Raw genomic sequence first — 16935 nt, forward strand, 5'->3', positions numbered from 1 at the left:
GAAATCGCACGTCCGACGTTATCTGTCAAATCCCATATAAATCGCGTCCAATAAAATCGCATCCGATGAGCGTTGCCACCGCCTTAAAACCACCGACAAACCGACGTGAGAGCGTTTCTACACACACCGAGAAAGCAGCTGAGAAAATAACTGACAGCATGCTTTGACAGCGACTGACAGCATTTTCGGTGAGAGAATTCTCCTCGGCATGCAAAGAACGATGGAGCTGAGAAAAAATTGAATTGGCAGTTTATGGCGAACGATCAATTATAGTTTGCATTTTTGCCGTCTAATAATCGTAGAAATATTATTAAAAATTAAAAGAAACTTTTTTGACTTCAATTTAGCGATTCAAATGAATTTTTTAACATCATTTTAAAAGTCTCATCTCGGCGCTTTTCAGAGCTTCTACCAAGATCTATTAAGGAGAACAGGTCGACAGCCCGTTGCTAGGTTGCCATTTTCAGGTCGCTTTTGACAATTTAATGAAAAAGTGTTTACAAACAAACGGCTAATAGTTAACGCGGAAAAGTGGACGAATTTACTATTAGGAAGATTATATTGGTTAAATTTCTTGTGGTCAATCACTTCTGGAGAATTAAGGAGGCGTAATTGCAGTCTACTCTGTGTTCAGAAACGTTGATAATCGTTTTGATTGTTTGCCATTCCGTGACCACAAACCAACGGTTTTCAACGGTCCTGCAGGGAAAACGAAAAGTTTAACATGTTCCAACTAGGTAATAGAAGTCCTATTTACTTTCAATGAAACACTGAGAGTAAAATGAAACAACCAATCGACACACACTGATACAATATGCGTACCGTCCTTTACTTATAACCCGGCGACGAATGATAAATGATTTCCATGGATTCAATCAGCCATGTAATATTCTAATTAGATTCTATTTCTTATAATATTCTAAAAGGAAATGAGTGCAAAATGCTGAACAAAACTTCCATTCGCTCCATAGCAACGTCCATCGCTAAACATAAACAATGTTCACTTTAACTGTCAAAATTATCCCATGGCCTTCTGTCATTTTACTCTAAACGCTTCGACCTGTTCTCTTTCAAGGACCTTGGCTTCTACACACACCGGCATGAGAAACCGATTGTCAATTCTCTCACAGCCATCTCTCAGCTGCAGTCTCGGTGTATGTAGAAACGCTCATTGAACTAGAAAACTCAGCCAAACAATTCAATCAATCTAAATAATCCAGCGAAAATCAAATGACAGCACGTACGATAAAATCGTATCCAATGGAGCACTGCTGCAGCCCTAGGCGGTCGCGTGGAGCCCCGAGAAAAAGAACTTGCCACCACTGAGAAAAAATGTGCATCTTAGTCCTTCTTTGGCTTAGAATTCCAATTTTCAGATCGACACTTCAGAAAAAATCTTCATGTGTGTAACCGCTGAACCAAATCTAATCCATATCCTAGATAAAAGATTCGCTTTTACTTCTTTTAAGTTTCGAGTTTTAACCTACCGAAAACTACCGATAAAATTTTGATGCGCCTACCGAAAACCGCCAAAATAATCTGGCCACACTGACTGCAGATAGGTTTATACCTCACAAAAGGCCTTTCTCAGCAATGCTTAGTTCGCTTCTCCACGTAACAAATTTGTTCTCCGGTTTGAATTACAGTGAACGACAAAACAATTGGAAACTAGTAATTTGATCTTCACGCTGCCAGGCACACTAAAAAACCGACGTAACTTATTTTTACAGATAAATAAAGCTTGTTAATGTTAAAAAAACGTCGTAAAAACCGCGACATGTTAACCATTTATTTGAAGATAATTATTGGAAAACTCCAATAAAATTTGTATAAAGTTGTTCGTTTTGCACTGCGGAAACAAACTAACAGCAGTTAGGTTTTCGCTGCGCCGTCGGATGGATAAGAATCCTAGTTTAGCACAAAATTTGTTTTTTTTTTTTCATCTAAAAAACTGGCTCTTCTCTTCGGGTAAATGTGCATACTACTACTCTAGGACACCCAGAGCTGTGTGATGAACAGTGCTAGATATTTAACGATATTTTTTTTATTCTGCTGTTTGCCTTTGCCATCTACGCGGTCATGTCACCTTATACAGACTTTCGAGACTTATTGAGTACCACGCAGCCAGATAGTAACTCCTTACTACAGAGGAGAGGTCCATACGAGGGTGAACCCACGACGGGCGTGTTGTAGAGGCGTTTGAGTACCCCGGGACCGCGATGTGTATTTTTTTCCGTTAAAAAAAAATTTCAAGTGCATAATTATTTTATTTATCTCACTTTCACGTCACACGTCATCATTCGAAAGGGAAGTTTGCATTGAACCACTGTCAAGAGAATTTGAAACCATTACCATTGCATTGACTGTCTGGAGGTTAATATTCTGAATTCGCAAATCAATATATTCAAAAACTTTGTATGAGATTTTTGTTATAAACTGAACAAGGTAGTTTTGATAAAATTGTAGGATAACATCATGTGCATCATACGATATTATCGGAAGTAGTTTTTTTTGATTTTTTTATGACTGGATGTTTTTCTCGTTAAGGGTATATGAATGCGTGATTTGGCATGTTTCAACTTGTTTTTTAAATACTCTACTATATAACGCAGAGTAGGTGTTTCGCTCTCACTTTCACCAACTAATTGAAATAGGCGAATAATGTTTTCATATTTACATAACTGTACCTTCGGTGCTCCGGTCCTACTAATTCCTGTCCAAGTCATACGAGCAAAAAAAATCTTTTACAAAACAGCAAATCAATTGCATCGTGTAGTAAATTTTCAACATCGGTACGATTGGATTCACGTTTTAAGTATTCTACAACATGCGCCCTATACGTCGGATTTGTGCCAACGATTTCATCTAGCTGTTGCAACTCCTCCTCAGTGTTCAATGGCCTTAACATAAATACCGTCTTGTGAAGACTTTTCTGAGTCGCGGGTTGAGATGTAGACTTTAATCTTGCAACCAATTTATCTATATGTTCGTTTTGCTCTGCTGAATTTTGTATAATAACATCTAATTTAGATGTTATGATCCCTTGTAAGTATCGATTTTCCTGCACCAATTCCCTTATTCTGGCTTTATACATTTGCAACTGTGTCGCTTGGTTAGACACTACATCGTATTGCGATTGCCGACGTTTGTTATTGACTGAAGAGGTGAAGAATTAAAGCAATTAGTTAAAAAAAAAAACAATTTCTTGTACTTCATGAACCAAATTTCTTACCACCGTCAAGCTCCATTTTGAAATCTTCATTATCCGCATATTGTTTGACTGAAAAAAATCAGACATAATAACACTCAACGCACATAAAATAATCAAATTACACATGTTATGTCACTTACTACGGTTTTGCGATTCACTGACAATATGTCTTCCAATATTTTCCGTGGATGACGAGATAATGCGTGAATTTGAAGCTGAACACAAGAAATAAGAATAATCCCAAGACGATGTTGTAACAATTTTTGAATTATTTTCCTCACATAGTTTTACGTACCGCGTGGTGTTTGTTCTAACGTTTTTAACGTCTTGACAGGATTGTTGATGTTCAAGGCAGTTTGTCTTTGATAATACATTTCTGTGACAGTTTCGCTCTGTAATAAACAAAATAAAAACTTTTACAACAAATTTTAATTATTCTTATCATATACATGACAATCATACAAATGTTATTTTTCGTTAACGTTTCATACTAAACTTCCATGTGCTTTACTTTTGGTTCCAAGTAAACAGAATTGATGTGCAACTCAAATAAAAAGGAAACAAACCTTATTGTTTATAACTTGATTTAGGAAGTTAACTGAAGGGATATGTGATAAAATCAGGAGAAAACAAGGATAAAAAATCAATCCAACTTGTAAAAAACCAAAAGGATCGATTTCAACTGTAACAGTGATCATGCATGTGATTAAGGACAAGATAGGATCGTTTATCTCATACCGACAGCAAACATCGATAACATTCATACAATAATCCGATAAATACGTTTTTTCCTATGAATTCTATTTGACCTTTTGATACTGCTACTTACAAAATCTTGCGACTTCGATGTAATACTGGAATCGTCCTCCGATTCTTCGTTTTCGGAGTATTTTCTCTTTGGTGACACTATGAACATGGAATAACGTGATAATTAATCAAATGCTAGAATCCTTATTATCGTAACTTAGCCGAAAGCTGACTTTTTAAAGTACTGAATTATAACAACTTACTTAACCCATCAAGCGAAATGTTTTCTTCATTGAAGTCACTGCTTTCAATTTTAATAGCATTTGCTAGCACGTTTTCAAGTTCTGTTCGTGTTGGGCCGAATTCCATCTCATCTTTTCCGCAGCGTACACTTACGGCTTCTGTCGGTTCTTTCCATCCATCTTGTGTATTATCACCTAAGGGATCGACTTGTTCCGTCAACACCTGGATGAAACGCTGGAAACAATCAATGATAAATATCATACGGCTCGTTTTGGGTTATCAAGACTGCCTTCCATCACTTACCGCTGCACCAGTGCCAGCCACGGCTAGGAGTTTAGGTTGAGACTTTTTCATACTTTCATGCACAAGCAACTATAACACACTGTATGAAATATCGATGGCCACACATTAACGTTTGGACAAGATTGCCCAGCTGCCTTTTATCGTTTTAAAACCCCTTTTGCGACAACCGCAATAAGCACTGAAGTCAGTTCTTACTTTTATTCAATGTAACCCATCGTACGGCACAGTTCTGGAAGTTTGTTTTGGTTTGGATGAAGCTGATTTTGTCTGCCGGTATGTTTACACTGAAACTAAAGGTCTAATTTTACCCAAGCCGCGTTTAAACTGTTGCCTGGTGATGGTTCGATTGCACGTGAATTGCTGGAATCACCTCACCTGTTTTACTCAATTTAATCATACGTAGTAGCCAGCGACGCCAACTAGTGATGAGTAATCCGGAGTGGGGTCGTGGATCAACTCCAACTCCGGTTCTGGAAAACTGAATCCGATTCCCGATTAAAACCGAATTTGACTCCGCAATTCCGGACGATTCCTATTAAGTCCGGTTGAGTTCGGGGAGACCAGCGAATCCGGTTGGGTTTGGTCGAGTCCGGTCGAGTCCGGATCTAGATTGTTACGACCCGCTCCTGTTCGGATGATTGTTACCATCGATTCTGCACCATGAGAATTTTATGAATTATATAGAAGAGTTTATTTCCACTATTTATACACTTATACACTAAGTTTTCATTTCCATTTCTCATTTTTGTTTTCATACTAATTCACTATATCGTCCACGCAACTTGACGGCAGTTGCAGAAACTAATAATACTATCCTATGCAGGATCGTCATCACGCGATAGCATCAGAAATAGCGTTTCTAGCTGGTTTGTGGCTGGATGTTTTCCTCATTTTCGGTATGTGAATACGTGATTTAGCATGCTTTAATTTGTTTTTAGATACTCTGCTATATAACGCAAGCATGGTTTATCATTTTCAGTAGTGCCAACCGTTTGAAACAGTCGAATAATGTTTTCATATTTGCTTAACTGAATTTTTGGAACTCCACTCCTGCTGATTCCTGACCAACTCATGCTAGCGAACAAGCGCCTACAAAACAGCATATCAATTGCATCGTGCAGTCGATTTTCAAGGTCAGTTCGGGTGGAATCTCGTTGCAAGTATTCTATGACCTGCTCTCTATACTTAGGATCTGAGCCAATGATATCTTCCAGCTTTTGCAGTTCCTCCTCTGTTTCCACTGGATTCAACACAAATACTGTTTTGTGAAAACTTACCGGAGTTGAAAGTTTTGCAGTAAAGGAAGGATCCGGAAATGGCTCTAAAAGTGGAGAACCTGCTCTGGTCGAAACTAACTTCTCCATTTGCCGAACCTGTCTGGTTGAGCCTTTTACAATAATGTCTAACTTATCAGCTATAACTTGCTTCAGGTATCGATTTTTTTCCTCTAGTTTCCTTATTCTTTCTTTACATATCTGTATCTGTATAGATATATCTTGCACTCCATCGTTCTGTAAAATCCGATTGCGATTGGGTTCTGCAGAATTTACAATAAAACGATTTGTTATAAACGATTTTTTATAATTAAGCTGGCAACTTTAATTAATTTTCTTACCACTGACAGGTTTCATCCCAGAACTATCGTTTACAAGGTATTGTTTGACGGATTCTGAAAAAAAACGCATATCATACACAAGACAAAATTATTATTAAATTGCACGCTTAATACGAGTATCGAACTATTTGCAAATCATTCATTTACGTACCACGTTGCGTTTGTTCTAACTTTTTTTTCTTGACAGGATTGTTGGCTGTCGATGAGGTCGCTCGAAGATCAGTTTCTTTTTGATAATGCATTTCATCCCAAGCATCGTTCTGTGAGGGAAAAATATGATTCAATTATTCTCTTCAAATAATAAACATGCCAAAAAATGCAATACATTCCATCTGATCGTCAGTACTACTACTTACAGAGTCTTGCGATTTCGATGTAATGCTGGAATCGTCTTCCGACTCTTCATCCCCGAAATATTTTCTCTTTGGTAGTCCTATGAACATGGAATAACGTAAAACGTAATTAAATGCCAAACTTCCTAATGTTGTAATACATGATGGTAAAAAATACTTCATTATTATAACTTACGTATTGTATCAAGCGAGATGCTTTCTTCATTGAAGACACTGTCCTCTTCTGTAAAGTTTTCTATTTTAATAGCATTCGCTAAAACGCTTTCAATCTCTATGCGGGATGGGTCTAATTTCATTGCATCCGTATACTGCCCTTTATCGTTGCTGTTCGATGCGACTGCACGGGTAATACTTCCGACTGCTGTCGGTTTCTTCCTTTCATCTTGTGTATTTTTGCCTAAGGGATCGACTTGTTCCGTCAACACCTGGCAATAATAGTGAAAATGTGCAATAATAGATATCATAAAGATGGGTTTTATTTTACGAAATTTGCATCCGTCACTCACCGCTGCACCAGTGCGTGTCCCGGCTACAAGTTTGGTTTGAGACTTGTTCATACTTTCATACACAAGCAACTATAACTCAACTGCATAAAATATTATTGGCCATACACATGAACTTCTTCCAGCTAATGTTTGGTACAAGTTAAGACAAGATCTTCCAGCTCCCTCTGTATCGTTTGCAAATCCCCTTTTGCAACAATATATACCGACTGAAGTCGGCTCTTACTTTTATTCAATGTAAATGATCCCACAGTTCTGGAGGTTTGTTTTGGTTTGGTGAAGGTGTTTTGGCCTATCGGTATGTTTACACTGAACTAAACGACTTATGCCGCGTCTAAACGATTGTGGTGAAGTTGTTTTGCTGTTTGAAAAGTATTCGAAATTGTTCGAAATTCAATAAATCGTTAATTTTGTAATTAAAAAAGCACACATACCAGTAATATTTGTTTCAATTTAGATAACATAACAAGACATATCATCTGAAAACGATGAATGAATTGGATGTTTGCCACAATCGTTTAAAAATACTCAAACACACCAGCACGTGTAATATTCGAAAACGATGTTAGATTGGCTTATTTGACTGCTATTTGACTGCCAAACTGTGTTGGGCTCACCACACTTTGGGTCAATTTTTTTAGGTGAGAATGTCACACTCACACCACCTCAGCAAACGTCTTGCTTGCAAAACAAGAAGAAGTGAAAATCTGCCGCGTCAAAAGCGAAACGTGCGTACGGTTGTAGCGTACAGTTTGCGATTGTAAATCTATCTCCATACTAGAGCCGCGTTTTACGAGATTTCAGAGGTGCGCATCAGCTCGCTGGTGGTGTCTGAAAAGTGTTCAAAGTGCAACAGGGTACAAAGTGATTTCCGAAATTATCTTCCTTCGGACAGAAGCTGCGCTGCTCTAACCATGGCTCCAGTCGAAAAGCAGACCGACCAGGAATTGACGATTGAAGATCCGACCGTCATCGAAAAGTACAGAATAGCCGGTGATGTTGTGAACAGTAAGTGTGTTAGTTATTTAACTGGTGTAGAAATAACAGTTATCGGAAAAGGGCTACATAAGTTGGATTATCCCCAATAATGGTGCGTACGTTGCAGCTTCGATTGCATCTGGTGTAGTGTCATCATGATCCGCTACATACCTCGTCGCTTGCCCACATCTGTGAAAAAATGTCTTACTACCACATACGAGCACGTGAACAAGGCGGTGTTACACAAAACGCGCTCCGGTTTCCTGTCGCAGGAGGCCACGTTTTCCGGAAGGAGCAGATTTCGTTGCGTTCACTTGGACGCACGATCTTGTGCAGGATGGTTTAGTGTGTGTCACGTAGTACTTTCACTTCTCCTTGACCGGTTGTGATCAGTGATAAGCCTCGTAGTGCAGTAGTTGGCATGGAAATCTGCTAAGATGTAGGTTTATAACCTCCAAAATCTGCACGTTGTCTCGGGGTGCGTGCAGAGAAAACCTCATTTTTTGTGATATCGTTGAATGTTTTTATTGAAGCTGTGATTGGCTTTAGCTTTAACGGTTAATAATTGTGTCGTTTATTTTTTCTTTCTAGGAACCCTCCAAGCAATTGTCAAAGAATGTGTTGCTGGTGCTTCAGTGAAAGAAATTTGCCAGAAGGGTGATAATATGCTGATGCATGATACGGGAAAGGTGAGTTTTGTGTGAAAAATATTAAATTGTTTGAAAGGGCCTGTTCTAGTTGAAAACGATTTCGTTGCTTTCCGAACGTAATGCAAAATTAGCGTTAGGAAAAGTGTGCGTGGTGTTTGTGCATGTGGTAACGTCGTTAGACTTTTGCTGCCTTACACTTCCCGCCAGAGGTGTGAGTTCGAATCTTCGATCGACCCACCATCACCGATTTTAACTAGTTTATATTTGTGTCCGATGATTTTAACCAACTTAGAGCCAATTAAGTTAGATAGTATCTGAGATATAAAAATATCGCTGATCATCACAATGATATATGAGGACACACGATTATAACGTTTTTTTTCTTGATTAATCTAATGACGCTAAGAAAATGTGATACATATATCCCCGCTTTCTTTACTTTTTTCCCTGCACACTCTTCGGTGTAGAAATATAAGCATGATGAAGACATGAAGAAAGGCATTGCCTTCCCAACATGCCTCTCGGTGAACAACTGCATCTGTCACTTTTCACCAGCGCGTAACGATCCGGACTACGTGCTGAAAGAGAACGATGTGGTCAAGATCGACATGGGCGCACACATCGACGGTTTCATCGCGGTTGCGGCCCACACGATCGTGGTTGGTGCGACACCCGAGAATAAGTGCAAGGGCCGCGCGGCCGACGTTGTCTTGGCGGCATACCATGCCAGCCAGGCCGCGCTCCGCCTGCTTAAGGCTGGTACTGGCAACTATGCGGTCACGGATGCGGTACAAAAAATTGCGTCCGACTTCAAGTGCAAACCGATCGAAGGTATGCTGAGCCACCAGCTGAAACAGTTCAAAATCGATGGCGAGAAAACGATCATCCAGAACCCGACGATTGCGCAAAAGAAGGAGCACGAGAAGTGTGACTTTGAGAAGTATGAAGTGTATGCGATGGATGTACTGATCAGCACGGGCGAAGGGCTTGGCAAGGAGCATGATACCCGGGTGGCGATCTACAAGAAAACGGACGAAAACTACATGCTTAAGCTGAAAGCATCCCGTGCGTTCATCGGTGAGGTAAGTGTGTATAGGATCGCCCTTTGACATGGCTCTGACATGGGCCACTCCATGGTATAATGCGTTGAAGGGCTTGTAGTTAGTATGAACTGTGGCAGGGTTTTGGGTTCAAATCCCTCTCTAATGGTGTTCCTGACTCTGACACAAGCCCTCTGCAACTGGCAAAAATACTGTGTAATGTTGTGTCTGCCCGCAGCAATGCATATAAAACTATAACACACACTATTTCTAACCAAATTTTACCCAATGATTAAAACCTACGCGCTCGAGGGGATAGTTCTTCTGAGGGGAGAGTTTGATTAAAAGTTATCTTACTGTGGTAGAGTTTGTAATAAAGAACGAAAAGAGGATTTGAACTGAAGCACGGATTCTCGAAAACTGATTAGGGGGAATTATTTGTGTATGCAAATATACTTCTTCTAATCCTGATTGAGGCTATGCAAGCAGGAATCGCTGTTCTCGTTCTTCACTGCTTATCTTCACATTAAATGGGACTGTCAAATCTCGAGCCTTGGTTGTGACGACCCAATGAGTAGTATAAGATTATGAGAGCTGAGGGTAAATTGAAATAGTAGTAGTTCAGTTCCCCCACCCTTTAAAATATGCAAAGCTTTTTTGTGTATGAGAAAAGGGGTATGCTGGCTGGGAACATATGTTTTATTTTGTGATGTTCGCTTCTAAACTTTATTTATCTAATCATTTTTTTTTCGCAACACTTCCCTACAAATGAACTCCGACAGGTGAAGAAGAAGTACGGTACAATGCCATTCAACTTGCGCAACTTCGAAGAGGAGGCAAAGGCTAAGCTAGGCGTCAACGAATGCGTGACGCACAAGATGGTTGAACCCTTCCAAGTATTATACGAGAAGCATAGTAAGTAATCCAGTAACACTAATGCATATTTACTAGCTATATATGCAAGGAGAATTACGTGTCGCTGTAGTTGCAATAGGCTTCACGACCAGACACCTTGCTAAAGCGAACCCCAGCGACTCTTGATTCCCCGTCCGGTGATGGTACTTTTTGCGTAAAGGATTCTGTCTTCTGATGGATGACTTTTGCAAGAACATCCATCGCTGGCCGATATTGGTGCGTTAATCAATTGAGATTAATCAAGCCCAGGGCTTAGAGTGTCGCACAAAAACAACACCTTTGTTTAATGTTCGATGGCCATGTTTTGCTTTCGCCACAAGTGTGTTACATGAACCTTCTTGTTTGCCTTTTTTCTAGATGAATACGTTGCTCAGTTCAAATACACGGTGCTCATCACGGCCAATGGGAAGAAAGTCGTTACCGGCCATCCTTTCGATGAGAACTGCTACGAAAGCGAACACAGCGTGCAGGACGAAGAGATGAAGAATCTGCTAGCCGGCAAGGTAGCGCCGCAAAGTGGCGCGAAGGCGAAGAAGAAGCGAAACCGAGGAAAGAAGAACAAGGGAGCGGCCGCCGGTGCAGCTGACGAGGAGGAAGGTGATAGTGGCGAAGAAGATGCTCCTGCTGCTACTGCCGATAAGGCGGAAGCAAAAGCATAACAGCAAAGTATTGCGTTTACAGCCACTGCGCCGCCACCACCTTCAGTGAGTCGAGCAGCTTTTCTTCCTCCCTCTCCTTCTGTCACCCCAGTACACGGCTGTCGTCGGTCCACCAACACCGTGTACTGATGGTTATTAACGTTTTATTCGGACGCGCAATATTCCGTACCGCAATACCATTCGGCGCATTGCTGCACACTGCCGTTACGAGGAAAAGTGCAATGCGGCGTCCGCTTAGGGAAATAGTTCTCCCGCTCACTCCCGCAAACACGTGTGAGAAGTGCACTGGTTCTAAAAATAGAACGGTTCTAAGACAACATCCGTGTAGAGCCATCTAGCGGCTGGTCCATCTAACTTACGTTGTCGCGTTTTTTTTTAAAGAGGGATAAAATCGCAAAGCAACTTAAGGCGTAGAATGCGTTTGTTTTTTTTGTGAAATTTAATATTATGCTTTATTTTTACTTTTTTTTGCCTTTCAATCCATTAATTACCCTGTGGTACGTTACAATTCCAGTCCGATTGTAATCCCCATGCATGACAAGACTCTACTTTTGACTTCGATAGCAAAAGTTATTTTTCTTCGCATCCGTACGTTAATATGTTTTAAATTACAGTTTTTTTTTTTACAGATTCCTTAGGCTAGGGGAAAAACAAACCCCCTACATTTTTCATCAAAATTTTGTTATTTCTTTTAAAAATAAATCAGATCCGTTGTCATACGAGCATATACGTTGTCGCTTACTGTTGAAGTATAATTGTACCACAGTCCGAAATTGTCTACGGCCGAGGCAGAAATAATAAACACAACTCGTCCTTCCTTTTTCACAGACCCGCGTTTTATTTCATGTTACCAACAGTTAGTGTTTAAACCATTCGTGTCCTACTTCTTTGTCACTGCTGCTGTAGGTTCGGCTTTTGGTGGGGCTGGTTGAGCGTCCAGGGCTTGTTTAATTGCATCCGAACCCTTCTTTGCCCACTGGCCAGCATAGCAAGGAAGCCGATGGATGAAATGAATCGTATTTTTCACACCCTCATTGTAATAATGTTTCGTCACAAAGCATAACTCTCCGCTCGAAGGGAGGGCCGGTATCTGGAAACGGGAATGGAAAGGATTAGATCCGAGTTCTACCCAAAAGCTGTACCCGAGCTGCTGCTTACATCCAATGGAATTTGTTGCTTTACGCTCTCGATGTGTGGCTTCATTGCAGTAGCATACCGCTCGTACACCTTTTCGGTGTCTTCCTCCCAGATGCCTTCCTGCTTGCTGTAGTACACGGCACCGCCAGCGAGGCCAACTTTTACCGCAAACCTGAGGAGGAGAACCGAGAATACCGCATAAATGTATGCCCAGTTGGTAATCAGCAGCCAATCGGTATGGACGGTACGAGCATAGGACGGAGATGCACAGCCCGCTAACATATTTACCTGAACATATTCGATTACGCTTCAAGCAGTCGGACGCCCCAACAATAGTGGGTTAGCTTACTTACTCCCCCAAAAAAAACACACGAAGAAAGATCAAGCAGGATTTGTGTGTTTTTATTTTACGTAATTTTTACCAAAACCACAAGCCGATTTATCCGAGTTGTCAGCTGATTTGCAAGGTTCACGCTGTGCGCCGTTGAATGAAAGCGTGGATGACAAATTAAACAGTTCTTCCTTTATAGTAAACGTTCCTGCTTGGTCTTTGAGCATAAAGACGATCTTTGGAATTTTAAAATTAATACGCTTAATTAACTAATTAAGTATAAGCAGGAAAATAAAATAAAAGAATATATTTTTATATCAAAACATTCGCACCGTCTCTTGTTGAGAACTCGACCTGACGCTCTAAACTTACCGATCAAAGCTAGCTGCAGAAATTGCTGTGACAGAAATTGAAGAAGAAGTTTATGCGGATAAAATTAAACTAGATGTATCATTATCAGAAGAACGATAATAGCATTGTGCATATAGATGAACCGTACTAAATAGTTCCAATTTCTGCAAACCACTACAGCAATTGGTCAACTGTGAGATATCATTTGCAGTGAACCAACAAATAGCTACTTTGCCTTGTGTGTCATCATCGCTGGAGAAGCGGAAGAAGAAGAAGAAGAAGAAGAAGAAAAACCAACAACTCAGCTCGAAGCTCCAAGACCCACAGTGCTTAGGTGTGGTTTTGTTTTTTCGAAATATAGGGACGTTCTTATCGGCAAAGAATTCCTGCGCTTACGAGACGGATGGCCTGTTTCTAACACTCAGATTAGGAAAATAACGGTATTATCCCCAAAAATATCGGACTAAACGTTATCCATCGTGTTCGTGTGTGCATCCAGCAGTAAATAAAAGGGTCCAAAAATGACCGGACGACTTCCAGCCTGTGTGATCGATGTAGGAACTGGGTATGTGTCATCACCGGACCAAGTGGAGTGGGAAGATAGATAAAGAGCGGCAAATTGCTGATCTTGGCCAGCTTTTCGACAATTTGGCTTAAAATAAATGATCAATTACTCATACTGATGTGATTACTCCTCTTGCGCGTTTTGCGGCGCGTATCACAGGTACACGAAACTCGGGTTTGCAGCGAACAAGGAACCACAGTTCATCATCCCTTCCGCTATTGCGATCAAAGAGTCGGCCAAAGTAGGGGATCAGAGTGCACGCCGTGTAACCAAAGGAGTCGAGGACTTGGATTTCTACATTGGCGATGAAGCATTCGATGCGACTGGATACTCGGTGAAGGTATGTATGACTCATGCGAGGGGGAGAGTGGACCTCCATCACACGGAATGATGATTAATGTTCATATGGAACTGCACTCTATCACTCCCGGATTGTAGTACCCCGTTCGCCATGGGCTGGTCGAAGATTGGGACCTGATGGAGCGGTTTCTGGAGCAGTGCATTTTCAAATATCTTCGGGCGGAACCGGAGGACCACCACTTTCTGCTTACCGAGCCGCCACTAAACACGCCGGAAAACCGGGAGTACACTGCCGAAATCATGTTCGAAACGTTTAACGTACCGGGGCTGTACATTGCGGTGCAGGCGGTGCTCGCACTGGCGGCCAGCTGGGCATCGCGCCCGGTCGAGGAGCGGACGCTGACCGGCATTGTGGTGGACAGCGGTGACGGCGTCACGCACGTCATTCCCGTAGCGGAGGGGTACGTGATCGGATCGTGCATCAAACACATTCCTATTGCGGGGCGCAACATTACCTCGTTCATTCAGAGCTTGCTGCGCGAGCGCGAGGTGGGCATTCCGCCCGAGCAGAGTCTGGAGACGGCCAAAGCGATCAAGGAACGGTACAGCTACATCTGTCCGGACATTGCGAAAGAGTTTGCCAAGTACGATGCGGAACCGACCAAGTGGATGCGCCACTACGAGGGCATCAATGCAATCACGAAGCAGCCGTTCGGTGTGGACGTCGGGTACGAGCGGTTCCTGGGGCCGGAAATTTTCTTCCATCCCGAGTTTTCCAACCCCGACTTCACGACACCGCTGTCGGAAATCGTAGACACGGTCATACAGAACTGCCCAATCGATGTGCGAAGACCGCTGTACAACAATATCGTGCTGAGCGGTGGATCGACAATGTTCCGTGATTTTGGTAAGTATACCCAGGGAAGGTATTTCGGGGATGGGGAATATTGCGGACGCTCTTGTCTACAACATTTCCATTTTAATGCCCTTCTAGGACGTCGTCTGCAACGTGACATTAAGCGAAGTGTCGATGCTCGTCTGAGAATTAGTGAAAATTTAAGCGAAGGAAGAATAAAGGTATGTATAACGGACGTGTTAGGAGATGCAGAGCGGCAATAAAAGGTACCGTGCATGTACTAATATGAGATGATTTGTCGTTCTCGTCGTAGCCAAAACCAATTGATGTGTCGGTGATATCGCATCATATGCAACGATACGCCGTCTGGTTCGGAGGTAGCATGCTGGCTTCCACGGTAAGCACTAATTCGAAAAATGTGGGTGTGTCGCAAAAAAGAGGATACCAATTGTTATGTTTTGTGCTCTTCTCTCTCATCCAGCCCGAATTCTATCAAGTGTGTCACACGAAAGCTGCCTACGAAGAGTACGGTCCTGGTATATGCCGCCATAATCCAGTCTTTGGAACCATGACATAAAGCAAAGCGGATGTTTAGAGGTGAATACCGAAAACATTGACGTTGGAGTGAATCGTGCCCATCCAATGCAACGCATCAGGTTCGGTATCTTAAACGAATGGTGAGAAAATTGAACAAACTGCTAAATAGAAACGACTTGAAGTCTTTTCTTAAAAAAAAAACACACACATATATTATTTACCAAAAGTAATCCCCATTAAAAATCGTTACGTTCGTTTGCTTCCTCAGCAAACCGGTAAACTAGAAGTGTAAGGCCGCGATTAGGAAGCATTTCAAACGTTTTGTATTTTTTTTATACTTTATACATACAGTTCCATTCGTTAGGCAATTGCGCAATCGTTCCCCGCCAATTCATTTCTCTTCTTTGCTCGTATGCATGCAGGTCCGTAATTTTATCAACAGCTAAAAAGAAAACAATGAAAAAATGCTTCTATCATAACAGTATGAAATAAAACGACGGTTCGAAACATTGAACAACTACATTGCAACGAGTATTATCAGAGCAGATGCAATGCATGCATGCAACTTGGAAGTATCGAAATAAACTGCATTTTTTTGTTAATTTTGCAAATCATAATTTTTAGATACGGCTGAGCGTTATCGGTACCCAATTTAAAGTATTAAAATAAATTTCCAAACTATCTTTCATTTGAAGAGAAATAAAGCAATAGCGTACGTAAAACTGTAGCAAGTTTCGATTGAAAACAATATACCATTTCTTACATCGAACTACATTTGTAACTTGTTGAACAGTTGCATACTTCATGTATTGGGGTTTGATCACCCATCTGAGGAAATGAATTTGCCCTGTTGTAACGGGTTTTCAGGAAATATAATAGCCAATTGCATTTAATTAAATAACAGTGCTGCGGTAAGATCTTGAACTACTACCTTGAAATGAAAAAAAAAAGTAATTTTCTTCGGAGCGGAGAACGAGTTGTTAGGTTGTATGGCGCTAACATAGAACAATTTTTGCAAGTAAGTACCAAATTCAACCTTATTTCAATCACAGGTAAGTAAAAAAACAGACCAATGTGATTTTAGTCCCTAGCAGTATCTTGAGAGGAGATATCACTAGCCAATGGGGTTCATTATCTTATCAGTTCTAATGGTGCATATGATAGCAATATTGAATATCTTCCAAACCGTCAAGCGTTAATACAACCAAATTTCTTTCTTTTTACATTTGAAGTAATTTAAACACGCAAAAATAAATTAAACTGATGTTAAATTTTGTGTTTGTATTACTGTTTTTATTTTAGTTTTTACTTTTATTTCTTAAGAAAAATTACCACACAAAATTTACTTACTGTGATATGACAAGGAAAGGAACGAGAAGGAAAAAACATATTATTTATCTGTGTGTCTTCTTTGAATCAAATCTTCCTGTTTGTTTCGGAACAATCCGGATTCGGATACACGATGATAATTTTTTCTAATGGAGTTAATTTTTATTTCTATTTGAATGCTGCACAAACTTTTAGTTGATCACTGGAATGTTGAATGCAGCGATTTTTTTTAAATAAAATCTAGGCAATTTCGCAAACATTCCGCCACACATTTTTGACACCTGCCGCAAAACGTCAAAGCTTCTGCCGTCA

The 16935-nt window shown here is 40.8% G+C and overlaps 5 protein-coding genes across 8 annotated transcripts; 2 read left to right on the forward strand and 3 right to left on the reverse strand.

The window, feature by feature from the left end:
- Window positions 1-1764: 1764 nt before the first annotated feature.
- LOC120897161 lies at window positions 1765-4767 on the reverse strand. Its single transcript, XM_040301824.1, has 7 exons — window positions 4505-4767; window positions 4222-4435; window positions 4041-4117; window positions 3507-3603; window positions 3352-3426; window positions 3233-3280; window positions 1765-3156 (listed from the first exon to the last, which is right to left on the reverse strand). The coding sequence occupies exons 1-7, from the start codon at window positions 4553-4555 to the stop codon at window positions 2723-2725; spliced, it is 996 nt and encodes a 331-aa protein (XP_040157758.1). The 5' UTR covers window positions 4556-4767; the 3' UTR covers window positions 1765-2722.
- Window positions 4768-5359: 592 nt separating this feature from the next.
- Window positions 5360-7269, reverse strand: LOC120897385. Its single transcript, XM_040302233.1, has 6 exons — window positions 6979-7269; window positions 6648-6897; window positions 6476-6552; window positions 6271-6379; window positions 6120-6173; window positions 5360-6041 (listed from the first exon to the last, which is right to left on the reverse strand). The coding sequence occupies exons 1-6, from the start codon at window positions 7027-7029 to the stop codon at window positions 5428-5430; spliced, it is 1155 nt and encodes a 384-aa protein (XP_040158167.1). The 5' UTR covers window positions 7030-7269; the 3' UTR covers window positions 5360-5427.
- A 376-nt stretch (window positions 7270-7645) lies between these two features.
- On the forward strand, window positions 7646-11946 carry LOC120908685 (proliferation-associated protein 2G4). Of its 4 annotated transcripts, XM_040319945.1 has the most exons (6): window positions 7646-7781; window positions 7871-7983; window positions 8545-8642; window positions 9071-9685; window positions 10426-10558; window positions 10916-11946. In XM_040319945.1, the coding sequence occupies exons 2-6, from the start codon at window positions 7890-7892 to the stop codon at window positions 11215-11217; spliced, it is 1242 nt and encodes a 413-aa protein (XP_040175879.1). In that variant the 5' UTR covers window positions 7646-7781; window positions 7871-7889; the 3' UTR covers window positions 11218-11946. The 4 variants fall into 4 exon arrangements, with proteins under 4 accessions (XP_040175879.1, XP_040175878.1, XP_040175881.1 ...); XM_040319944.1 differs by having other exon boundaries at window positions 7647-7983; XM_040319947.1 differs by lacking the exons at window positions 7646-7781; window positions 7871-7983 and adding an exon at window positions 8207-8431.
- Window positions 11947-12031: 85 nt separating this feature from the next.
- On the reverse strand, window positions 12032-12800 carry LOC120908686 (MICOS complex subunit MIC13 homolog QIL1-like). Its single transcript, XM_040319948.1, has 3 exons — window positions 12643-12800; window positions 12376-12526; window positions 12032-12307 (listed from the first exon to the last, which is right to left on the reverse strand). The coding sequence occupies exons 1-3, from the start codon at window positions 12648-12650 to the stop codon at window positions 12098-12100; spliced, it is 369 nt and encodes a 122-aa protein (XP_040175882.1). The 5' UTR covers window positions 12651-12800; the 3' UTR covers window positions 12032-12097.
- Window positions 12801-13081: 281 nt separating this feature from the next.
- LOC120908684 (actin-related protein 3) lies at window positions 13082-16039 on the forward strand. The gene is made up of 6 exons (XM_040319943.1): window positions 13082-13601; window positions 13761-13941; window positions 14040-14808; window positions 14896-14978; window positions 15071-15154; window positions 15239-16039. The coding sequence occupies exons 1-6, from the start codon at window positions 13558-13560 to the stop codon at window positions 15332-15334; spliced, it is 1257 nt and encodes a 418-aa protein (XP_040175877.1). The 5' UTR covers window positions 13082-13557; the 3' UTR covers window positions 15335-16039.
- The last annotated feature ends 896 nt before the right edge of the window (window positions 16040-16935 follow it).

The sequence above is a fragment of the Anopheles arabiensis genome, chromosome 2 (assembly GCF_016920715.1).
Source record: "Anopheles arabiensis isolate DONGOLA chromosome 2, AaraD3, whole genome shotgun sequence".
In the NCBI taxonomy this organism is placed as follows: Eukaryota; Metazoa; Arthropoda; class Insecta; order Diptera; family Culicidae; genus Anopheles; species Anopheles arabiensis.

Bases quoted from the DNA above. Each gene is read 5' to 3' on its own strand.
- LOC120897385 (XM_040302233.1), bottom strand. From the start codon at position 7,029: ATGAACAAGTCTCAAACCAAACTTGTAGCCGGGACACGCACTGGTGCA. The intron at 6,898-6,978 runs GTGAGTGACGGA...TATTATTGCCAG, and splicing joins GGACACGCACTGGTGCAGCG to GTGTTGACGGAACAAGTCGA. The intron at 6,380-6,475 runs GTAAGTAGTAGT...TTTCCCTCACAG, and splicing joins CATCGAAATCGCAAGACTCT to AACGATGCTTGGGATGAAAT.
- LOC120897161 (XM_040301824.1), bottom strand. From the start codon at position 4,555: ATGAAAAAGTCTCAACCTAAACTCCTAGCCGTGGCTGGCACTGGTGCA. The intron at 4,436-4,504 runs GTAAGTGATGGA...GATTGTTTCCAG, and splicing joins TGGCTGGCACTGGTGCAGCG to CGTTTCATCCAGGTGTTGAC. The intron at 3,427-3,506 runs GTACGTAAAACT...TCTTGTGTTCAG, and splicing joins GTTAGAACAAACACCACGCG to CTTCAAATTCACGCATTATC.
- LOC120908686 (XM_040319948.1), bottom strand. The intron at 12,308-12,375 runs GTAAGCAGCAGC...TCCCGTTTCCAG, and splicing joins AGCAACAAATTCCATTGGAT to ATACCGGCCCTCCCTTCGAG.
- LOC120908685 (XM_040319945.1), top strand. From the start codon at position 7,890: ATGGCTCCAGTCGAAAAGCAGACCGACCAGGAATTGACGATTGAAGAT. The intron at 7,984-8,544 runs GTAAGTGTGTTA...TTTTCTTTCTAG, and splicing joins AGCCGGTGATGTTGTGAACA to GAACCCTCCAAGCAATTGTC. The intron at 9,686-10,425 runs GTAAGTGTGTAT...GAACTCCGACAG, and splicing joins CCCGTGCGTTCATCGGTGAG to GTGAAGAAGAAGTACGGTAC.
- LOC120908684 (XM_040319943.1), top strand. From the start codon at position 13,558: ATGACCGGACGACTTCCAGCCTGTGTGATCGATGTAGGAACTGG. The intron at 13,942-14,039 runs GTATGTATGACT...CCCGGATTGTAG, and splicing joins CGACTGGATACTCGGTGAAG to TACCCCGTTCGCCATGGGCT. The intron at 14,979-15,070 runs GTATGTATAACG...TTCTCGTCGTAG, and splicing joins TAAGCGAAGGAAGAATAAAG to CCAAAACCAATTGATGTGTC.